The sequence below is a fragment of the Chelon labrosus genome (genome assembly GCF_963514085.1).
Source record: "Chelon labrosus genome assembly, chromosome: 20".
NCBI lineage: Eukaryota > Metazoa > Chordata > Actinopteri > Mugiliformes > Mugilidae > Chelon > Chelon labrosus.
Window position 1 is genome coordinate 8685533 of NC_140353.1, and position 10779 is coordinate 8696311.

A 10779-nucleotide genomic window follows, 5' to 3' on the forward strand; every position below is an offset into this window, starting at 1 on the left:
AGCCAGAGGTTAAATTTATCCACTCAAAGAGAGACATTTTCAACATAAAGCTTAAGTCCAGTGTGTTCTTCCTAATCCTGCCCCCCTCCCCCCCCCACACACACACATTAAATTAACACAACCCTCAGACCCTTAATGAGAAAAACTGGAACTGGAAAACTGAAGAAATCTTGGCAAGGAAATCACAAAGAGATAATCTCTTCCAACATTTCTTTTTTTTAATTATTTATCTATACCGCAATTAGCCCCCCACCCCCGGGCCAATGAATCGCGAGGCCTGCCAAGTGCACAAGTCACAGTTCCAGCTCTTTTAGGCGTCTCCTTAGCTCTTGTCTCAAAATGCATCGGGATAGAGAAATAGCTTAGCCTTAATGACAAAATTGCAGCGCAAATAGACAAATGCGTCACAGGTCTGGTGTCATCTGACTTAATGATATGTGTTTAAGTTTATTCCGAAGGCTTCCTTGCTGTGGACACACAGGAGTTTGTGTGCTATTATTTTGAACCTGTGATGCCCCCCCCCCTAATGATACAGGGACGACGGCGGTAAAGCGGCCTCTGATTTCATATTCCCTGCACAGCACGGAGACATGTCATTTGGTTGCTTGTAAAATTAGTTTATGAAATAAATGATCCAAATCTCTGCACTTCCCCAGTCTGTTTGTGTGTTTGTGTTTCATTTTTAAACCTGTAATTGGGGCTGTAATTTTGGGATGGAGGGATTTGAGGGGGTCATAAATGTACATTAATGCTGAGCTCAATAGAAAAAAAGTGTCTCACGTGCAGCCTCTTGGTTATTGACTTTCTATTTCCAGCTCTATGCAGACAAATATACACAGTGGAAAGCATGATGGCAGGGACGTATATATACAGCAGTGGAGGCTGGTCACATTCCCTCTGGTCGTCAGGTTGACCACCGGTGGTTTCCATGTAAAACTCCACGGTCTGATCACTGAATGAGCGTCCTCCACATTTCACTCTATAGCTATTGCTGTCTGCAGCGTCTCTAGGAAATGGCTCAGACGTGCCAATCTGAAAAAGAGCACTGCTTGCTCTTTTGCATTTTGAAACCAGATGTTTACACAATGTATTTTCTTTTATCTAACTAGAGAACGAGTCATAACCCAAAAAGAGAAAGTTCCAAGTTCCATGAATTGAATCCTTGTCTTGTAGAGAGTTTGTCTGCTAGAAAACTGATCTGGTAGGAAGTTGCCCATCCAACCAGACGTGAATGTGTATTACTCGGAGAAAAGCACATTTATGTAAAAAACAGACCTGAGGTACAAAGTCTTTAAAATGCAGAGTGACGGATGCAGTCCGTGTGCGTCAGCTCACCCCGCAGGTTATAGGCAAACTGCGGCTCTGCGAGGTCTCTCTGACAAACCCTACACTTCTGCCCCTTGTCCACTGTGATCTGCGTTTTTGAGGCTTTCATCTGCTGAGGAGAGAATAAAAGGGCATGCATAAAAAAAAAAATAAATAAATAAAAAAAGGAGTCAGGAATACATGCAATGTTCTTTGCAGTGAAAATAAAAAAATGCAAAATATGTAATTAAACTCACCCAAATGACCTTGTGTGTGGAGAGCTCCGCCTGGGCCAAAGCCTTTTGCAACCGTGCCATCTGCTTCTGGTGGAAGCTTGCCCTGAGGGATCTGACTAAAAACTTGGAGACCAGTTGAACGGACCAGGACTCGGGGAGAAGCTGGATCACCTCCTCCGCTGCAAAATCCTGACTGTGGCCGTTGAGGAGATCCACGGCGGCACCTGTGAGATCCCTGGAGGCCAGGTAGATTTGGAGAAGGGTGAGCAGCAGGAACTGCCTGACCTGTGAGTCCTGGCCCTGGGCAACCCTGCAGCAGTAGGCCTCTGCAGCCTGGAGGTCTCCCTCTTGATGAACTAGCACCTGTAATGCCTTAGAGTGTTCACCAGTCCTACCAAGGAGAATGGCTTTCTCTGGGTGTAGGGTTGTTGACTTTACTCTCTCTGCAATGAGGGGGAAAAGGCGATATTGTAATACTGTAATGTGCTGATGATACTGTGATGATTGATTATCATATAACCCATCCACACACCGTACACTGTGGAGACGTCATAGAATTTGGATTCCCACAATAGCTGCTGCAGCTTCCTTCTAGTGACCCTCGCATCCGACTCTGTCTCCTCTTCCTCTTGCAGCGTCTGAGCAACATATGCCAGTGCCAGACGGTTGTGATAGCTCTCCTCCTGTGGATAGATTATATCAATCGCGTCTCTGTGCATTTAATAAAGGAGTTCAGCCTTTAAAAAGCTGCTGCTGCTGCTGTACCCACCTCACTGTTCAAATCGTGGATTAAAAACTCAAGATACAAAAGCAGTGCCAGGGGATACTTCTCCAAGAGCGTAAGGACATCTTGTGTCTCAAATGGACCATCTGGCGGGCGCTTGATGAAAATCTGCACACCTGTCTTTGTCAAATAAAGAAAAATTGTTCGATTTAATGGCCGCAATTACCTCATAAGTGAGGCAATTTTGTTAATACAGGGGGTGGTATTTTAGAATATGTGTTAATGGCTCGAACACAAAGTTATATTGTGCAACTCTGCCCTCTGCAGTTTCGTTTCGGAACGTGAAAAATGGAAAAGGGCACCTCTTGGTTTCTTTGCAGGGCCCAGTCTGCAAATGTCCACACGGTCTCTTTGTCTTGCAGCTGAGTGAGCGTCCTCACTATGTGTCCGTGCACATCTGGGCAAGAAAGGTCTTCGTGGGAGCCGTCTGCAATCTTCACCCAGGTCTGAAATAACATAGCAAAAGTAAAACACAAAGTTTGCACAATAGTGTGGAATATTTGTGGACGTAATACCTTTATTGCATCAGTTTCCATTCCTTTGCTTTTATAGAGGGAACCTAAAGCGAAAAATCTGAAAATAGAAAGGGGTCAAACAGGGATACTTCAGAAAAGGTCTGAGACAATTCTTTTATATTTCTGTACTGAACAAAATACCCTGATTTATACGTGCAACAGTATTTTCACCTGCTGTGCTGCTCCAAAACGGGAACACAGCAGTCAAGGCCGCATTCATTGGGAAAAGCCACAAGCTGCTGCAGGTTTTCGACGTCCTCCAGTTCTACGTACAGCCTCAGGAGGGCGCTGTCCACCTCTTTACTGCTCTTCAGGCCTCGCTCGGTCCCTCTCACTGCTCTGAGAAAGTCTCCCAGGAAGGCCAGGTAATGAAGAAAAGTGTTTCTGTCCTCCTGCCAGAGCACCCGGAGATCTCTGCCCTTGTTCACTTGATGAGGACGAGATTGAAAGTCCTCGCCGAGGCACAGCTGCACGCCGGGATAGAGGCAGATGATTTCTCTGGGGTCCAGCTCACCTTTACTGTTCAAGCAGGTAATGAGTACGGATTTGTGTTAGACTCCGGTGCAGAATTTAGTGGAAATGTTGTCACTATGCAGTTTTCTAAGGTTTATTTAGCTGTGTTTGGGGGTTTTTTGGGGGTTTTTTTTTTTTTACTCTCACATGAATAGATCTCTGGCCTCGGAAAAGCCCTCCCGGTAAAAATGAACAAATCCAGCCAGGCAAGTGATGGCCATCTGCAGCTCCTGCCAGTAAAACAAAAAAAACAACCCCCTTTTAAAACCAGACATACCGAAACTGAAAGACTTTGAGGCTACCTTGCGAGAAATTTGCCTGGTAAATGAAAACCAGGCAAATAAAAAGAAATGACTGATTTTCCTGTCCTACATCAACACCTTTGACCTGTACCCGAGACGTGGCGCACATTACAATAAATGTCAAACACCATCTGCTGCCCTCATTTGCATTCATCCAATTGGAATACACCTACAGTGAACTCACACATTCATGTAATCAGTCCACACAGCCTGGCATCCTCCACCAATCTGTTCTGCAGCGATGAAATGTTAAATTCAAACACTGTGATGCGTTGCCATCTGGGTTTGTAATGCATGTTATCTGCACACCAGTAGTAAGTATGAATGTGTAAAGAATTAGAATTAAAATAGACATGAGCGCTGAAAAGGAAAAGCAGTGAAAAGAATCTGAGAGAGAGGTTCAAATGCTGCTCATCCACCCTGGATTTCAAAGCAGGAGCACGTTAGCGTCCTTCAGTGTATCTATAAATCTCGTTTCACCTTGTACGAGTCAACCGGACGATGGCTTTGAACTCCGTCCAGCAGCAGTAAGGCCTCCTCAACCCTCTCGTGCCCCACAAGCGTCTGGATCTGCTCTTCGAGTGGCACCAGGCTCAGGCTGAAAACGTCTCTCTCTGTGAACACTAACACGCCATCTGAGGGCACATTTGTTTTTGGTTTTCAGAAAACGCTCAGCGTGCGGGAACAGTGGGTGCAAGAATGATTGACTGAGTTAGTGCAAACCGAGACAAACGCGGCCACAAGACCGCTAGCTATTTGGCACGTTGTCGGTCAACATTCTGGCAGCATCGGGTGATGAATTGATGTCGCCAGTTTTACCTGAGGTGGAAAGCAGGCCCTTGGCTCCGATGAGACTCACAGTCTGTTTGCACTGCTGATCTAACATGCTGTAGACACACAGCATTTGGGGCTGCAGGGTTAGGATGTAAGGGAAACATACTCCTGCTGCCAGCACCTCCTGAGGCCACTGCAGGGGAGGACGCCGGCATATCCCTGTCTTCAACACAAACATGCCTGAGGGAAGAGGAGGGTGGAAATGATGTCTTGGCAAAACAAATATCCATTTATGGGTTATAAGTAAGATGATTAAATCTGTAGCTGCTTTGGAAACTATCATGACAGGCGGCTCTTACCTAAATTTTCGGGCCCTTTCAAGAGGAACTCCCCTCTCCCCACTGAGGTAACGACGACATGCTGCCTGCTGTGATTGTGAGGAAAAAGCTCCTCTTTGCTCCCAGTCTGAATATCACAGAGCAGATATCGGTCACTGGAGGCAACACAGAGACTCGCACCGTCTACAGCCAAGGCCACGGGATCTTGGAGCAGGGGGACTTCCTTTACAACCTCCCACCTGTCTACTCCCACCACATGTATCCGGATCACTTTCCTGCGAACGGAGGACGTCACCATCTCCACACGTGCTGCCTGTTCTGTGAGCGATGAGCCGCACACCTCAAACAAAGCCACATCCTGGATCTTCCTCATAGCAGGAACAGGCTCTAAGGAGAACATGTTGAGGGCCGTAACGCTGCGCTCCCACAGGACCAGCAGATGGTTGAAAAGTGGAACTGCCCTCAGTTGGATTACTGAGCTGCTTGAGCCTAGTTTTCTTGCCCTACCTTCTCTGGTTTTGCTCTGGCCAGGACTCAGGTCTTCATTTGAGCTACTGGTAAGAATGAAGTGCTGGACTGTTGCATCTTTAGTCCCTATGTAAACATTTCGATCATAGCACTCAAGACACTGGATGCAGGATTGGGCTTTATCTTTTGAGCCTGCTTGCTTTTCATAGATGTGTGCTTGTCTAAATGCTCTGAAAGACATTTTCCAGGAGGCAAATGCAGCCCAAGTCAAGAGACAATTCACCAGCAAGCAGACAAGAAGATAGCTGTTTAATACCAAGTCTTTTCCAAAATCAAAGTTACAATTCCTGCTCTGTGAAATGTGTTGAATAAGACGTCCCTACCTCACCGCTGTTCAGAGTTCATCTGATTTCCCCGCAAGCTTATGAAGTGTAAAGTCGTTTCACCTCCCCCATGTGACAATATCCTGACAGGAAATCTGTGTCAGCGTTTTCTGGCCCCCATTCTGCCGCCGTGTGAGGACACTTACGCAACTCATCCAGTGGCCCTCTCCAAGAAAACCAGCTTTTACAAGCATCAAAACATACACATGGCGAGGAAGACGGATATTTTGAAGCGGCCACTGTCACGGTCACTTGTATTCCCGGTATGCGCTGCGGTGGCTTTGGTCAGCGGATAATGGACGAGCAACAGAGCAAGTGATCTGCTGATCAAACTATATATATGGTGACTGTATTTGTTTACAGCTTGCATGAGCTGGGTGTGATGAGGTCAAGAGGGGAAAGAGACACAGAAGAGGTTTGTTTTATTGCGGCGGTTGTCTTGGGGATGATGGAGAGGTCATGTTGTGGTCCTAAAAAGCATTTTGAACTATCATAATTATATCTGTCACACTGAACCTGGTGTCTCTTTGTCGCAGTATGTGGAGGCCTTCTTTGGATGGTACTGGAGAAAAGAAAAGAAAGATGAACAAAACCAACCGTAAACTTCTTTATTTGAACAGTCTTTAGTGTGTATGACATTTCACACGAGAGAACCAAAAAATCATGCATAGACATTCTGTTTTGTGGATAGGAATCATTTTCAGCATCAAATTTCTCCAAGCGTTTTAAACCCAAATACACAAGACAGAATTCCTATCCTACCTGAAAGGCAGTTTAGACATATACCGTGTGTAGTATGTATGTAGAGAGAACTTATATATTTGCCCCATGATTGTTTTATTCTTAGCAGAAGTGCACAAAACTTTACAGATACACTGTGGGTTTATATCTCTGCAACTAGTTTTTGTTACTGTGCGTACGGTTACTTAAAACACCTAGTTAAGCATTTATGAGAGAGCTTTCATATCTACCAGGCATGCAAATAGGAAATATCTGATCCCTCCATGAAAAGGTCATTTCTCCCTCCCGCAGTCCGTGCACAAAATGTTGTCTCGCTGGGTGAGGAAGCCGCGTCCCACCAGTGACACGGAGCACTGCGTGCAGCTGAAGCACTCACTGTGCCAGTGGCGTTCCTCGAAGGAAATGTACTTGGCCCCTGCCAGACCTGCACATAATCAAACACAAAACGATGTGCTTACACAGAGCAACAGCCAAGACTAATCACGTGTTGCTGAGATGATCAACACAGATGCAATTCAAGTAAGTTCAGGAATGCTCCAGGTCTCACTAGTGATAGGCTTGGTGCAGCCGGCACACTTCTTTGCGTATAAGTTGCTGAAGCAGTCGAGGCAGTAGGGGTAATTTTCCCTGGAGGTGAAGCGTTGACCCGACAGCTGCCTTTTGCAGCCGATGCACAGAAAGCACTCACGGTGCCATGGCTTATCTTGGTAGGTCACGCCGCCTGTTGTTATGGCCTAGAGACAGCACAAACACAGGGAAGAGGAAGAGAAAACAAAAGAGATACACAGTGTCATTCCTCTTGGTCTGCATCCCTTCTCTACGACGCCACAGTGTGAGTAACATTATAACGCCAGAGTCAGGGAGATTTACTGCAGAGGTCAATGCATATCAGCCACTGAGCTGTAACCATACCTTCTTACAAGCGCAGCACTGGTATGCAAACTGCTTCTCGAAGCAGGGCACACAGAAGTAGCCGGTGTCTTTGGGGATGAAGGACTTGGTTCCTATTGGCTGCTGGCAGCGGTGGCACAGGAAGCAGGTCTCATGCCAGCTGTTCCCCTTGTATTCCATTTTGCGGGAACCTGGCACACGGGACGAGAGCAGCTTAGTCAGCATATGGTAGCTCTATGACAGAAACTCACTGCGGCCCAAAATAGGCCTGCTCTGTCTGGTGGGATGGGACGATGCACTCTCCAAGAATTCTTGGAGAGAATTTTGGGAAAGAAAGAAATAGAAGAAATTTGTAATATTGGATGCATGTAATAAATGGTTATAACATTTCTCAGGTTCACATTTTTCCATGCATTTCCTGTTGTCTATTAAAAAATAAAGAGACCAAACCACCAATTCTATTAAGCCAGGGATGTCAAACTCATTTTAGTTCGGGGGCCACATACAGCCCAGTTTGATCTAAAGCAGGCCGGTCCAGTAAGATAATAGCATAATAACCTCTGAGTCAATTTGTTTTAATGCAAAGAAGGTCAAGTAAATTAGGAGAATGTTTACATTTAATGAACTACCCTTAAAAAAAAATATGAAATTTTGCAATAAAAATAAGTGCAACTTGAGCATACTGTGGTCTGCTGTTTAGTCCTGGGTCTCTGTGTTGTTTTCTGTCCACTTCTCTTACTAAAACAGTTGACGAATTAGGGATAATTTTCAGTAATTTTTATTAAAACATTGCAGTCTTCTATGTAACTTTGCAAATTCACACTGAGGGCCAGCTTAGACCCTCTGCCAGGCCGCTTTTGGCCCGCGGGCCGCATGTTTGACACCTGTGTATTAAGCTAATGTTTATGGTGATGGTTTTATGCCCACTAGATGTCTCTGATCTGCAGATTTCCAACTTAATCTCGGCTAAAATGCAATAAACTATTGTTTCAGTTTTGTTTTGTAAGGTTTTGCATTTCCTGCGTGTACCTGGCATGACGGTTTTCTTGCAGGTGCTACACTTGGACGAGTAATCATTGGCGTGGCACTCGGTGCAGAGCAACAAATTATCCTTGACGGCAAAGGCCTTTTCCACCAGAGAGCGGCTGCATTTTGCACACTTGAAGCACTGCTCATGCCAGTGGCGATCCTTATAGGACAGGTCCTGTAATATATTTCAGATGTTACATTTATTTGGAATTTGCATGGATGAAAACACTCAAGAAACAGCTGTAAAAATAAAATGCATCAAAATATTTCTCTTCTTTAACAGGCAGGTATGGTAATGTCCACAGTTTTATGTATTATTGCCATGAAAGCCATTGCTCTCGGGACAAGTGGGGCTTCCTTACCTTGCAGTTACAACCAATTGGTAAAGAGCACCCATCACAGCAGTTAGCAAACAGGTTCTCATAGCACTTAGTGCAGTACTGCGTGTCCTCTTTCATTATGTACTTCTTCCCCAGCAGGGAGTCTTTGCAGTAATGGCAGTCGAAGCGTTCACTGCTGGACATTGTTGTTTGCTTTTCTTAGCTGCAGGTCAAAGACAGCAGGAGGAGGAAAATTGGACAATATAGAGAAAAAGGAGAGATGGAAAATGCCCTGTAATGGTCCAGGCAATTTCTTCTCCCTCTCATCAAGCAAGAAAAAAGCAATTTTCCCCCCTTTCTTTCAAAAAAAGGAGTTGTATTAAAACAAAGTCTCTACCTCCGTTGATGTGGGACGAAGATGAAGCTGAAGCCAGGGACTGCAGAGAGTGAGCGGTCCAGGCACATGGATGGAGCAGGGATGAAAAGGGGTCAGGCAGGATTATGGGGTATCCACTGGGGGGGCTCTTCTATAAATACAGGCCCTCTTATTAGTGGTAATCTCTGGGGAGAATGGTCATACTCCACTGCATCATTCTGCACCTTTTAAGGGAGCTGATGGTGCACAGATCGCTAAGCCTTTGGACTGAATTCATCATCGCCGCTTTATCCCAAAATTGCTGTAAAGCAAAACGAATTGCAAAGTTAGGACAAGAAGATTATTGTTCATGTGTAACTATTGTCGGTGCCCAAATACGTTCGCATACGTACTGTAAAAGATGAGATTTGAGCTTAAATCATTGCCACTCACCAGTATCAGTTTGGACGTTGGCGCCACAGCAGATAGTCGGCCGTTTGGATGCTGTGACGTGTCTGGACACACTCGTGGCCTTTGTCAGTGGCTTGTACACACACAAGCGGTTGCAGATGGCCGATGAGGCGTAGGTGCCAGCAGGTTTGTTGATGCCAGGTACTGTACTATACTGCCAGGACCTCTCAGTGGCTATTGAGAGCACCTTGGCAGCACTTCACAAGCAGGAAGCTGCAAGACTCTAGATGTTCAGGCCATCCGTCGCGGAGGAGCCGAAAAATACAGTTCAAACGAGGGACCATCTTGCTAATAGTAAGCAGTACTATTAAAACTTCATTGTGCTTTTAAGTGCAGGCGTAGGTGTCAGAAATATCCGTAAGACAACTAATTTCTATTTTCCGCCCGGTGAAATGATCAAATTCATGGGAATCCTTGACTGACAGTTAACTAATTACATTTTAATCTTGCAACATGTGTTCATATCAGTTTTCCAAAAGGATCAGAGAGGCAGACATCTTCATAAAAATAGCCTGGGAAGACCACTAGCCCAGCCCACAGGCCTAATCCCTCGTATACAAACACAGGAAGGTCACTGGCAGCGTTGAGGCTGAGGGGAGAGCAACTTGGTGTGGATGAATTATCTACTGTCACTTCAGCACCGCTCCTTGTACAGATATTCATCTATAGTTACACTCTTGTAATGAATATAATCCATTTTTGGATCGACAGATGATGTCAGGACATGGTCCCGCAGAGTATACAGGAGTTCCTCAAACCTCTGAGGCCTAATGTAAGGCTGTGTTATTTTTGATGTAAATTATGTGTGTTATGTAAGGCATGAATAAGCACACTTAAAAACAAAACAAAATATAACACATGTATTAGGAATTTAAGTAGTCTAACTATTCTACAGGTTCCTCTTATTTCTGAGTGGGTAGATCTGCCGGATTACACAGAATTATCTTCTTCTAAACTACTACTGCTTTGCATCCCCGCCCCCTTGTTTCTGCACGTCGCAACACCATGCAATCCTTAAATAAACCGAGAACTAACCACAGGACAACAGTAAAGTCACGTCCTGTCAAAAGCTTCTAATCTTTGTGGCATTGCCACACAGTATGTCTGTCATCATGTGACATACAGGCAGGATGGAGGTGACCTACATTCTCCAGCGAACAAAAACTCTCATCTCTTTGAGCATAATAGAAAAGTCCTGAAAAAAAAAAAGCATGCCAACAACAAGCAGAGATTACCGTGGTTATACACGTTAATCTGCATTTGCGCTGGGGTGGTTCGTAATTTTATTAGAACCGCTGTGATTTGTGTCTGATGGACAACAGGTGCTGGTCTTTATCTGTTGGATTATTAACTT

General features: G+C 45.1%; 2 protein-coding genes across 2 annotated transcripts; both read right to left on the bottom strand.

Annotated features, from left to right (window-relative positions):
- Positions 1–535: 535 nt before the first annotated feature.
- Positions 536–5476, bottom strand: LOC311505998 (transforming growth factor-beta receptor-associated protein 1; the record flags this gene model as incomplete). The annotated part of the gene is made up of 11 exons (XM_084569862.1): positions 536–1438; positions 1563–1984; positions 2074–2224; positions 2311–2445; positions 2628–2771; positions 2841–2898; positions 3012–3359; positions 3501–3589; positions 4136–4290; positions 4475–4669; positions 4789–5476. The coding sequence occupies 11 exons, from the start codon at positions 5474–5476 to the stop codon at positions 1292–1294; spliced, it is 2532 nt and encodes an 843-aa protein (XP_084425988.1). The 3' UTR covers positions 536–1291.
- A 408-nt stretch (positions 5477–5884) lies between these two features.
- fhl5 (four and a half LIM domains 5) lies at positions 5885–8803 on the bottom strand (the record flags this gene model as incomplete). The annotated part of the gene is made up of 5 exons (XM_084568453.1): positions 5885–6783; positions 6907–7093; positions 7272–7441; positions 8280–8454; positions 8642–8803. 5 exons carry the CDS (start codon positions 8801–8803, stop codon positions 6632–6634), a joined length of 846 nt encoding a protein of 281 aa, XP_084424579.1. The 3' UTR covers positions 5885–6631.
- Between the last annotated feature and the right edge of the window lie 1976 nt (positions 8804–10779).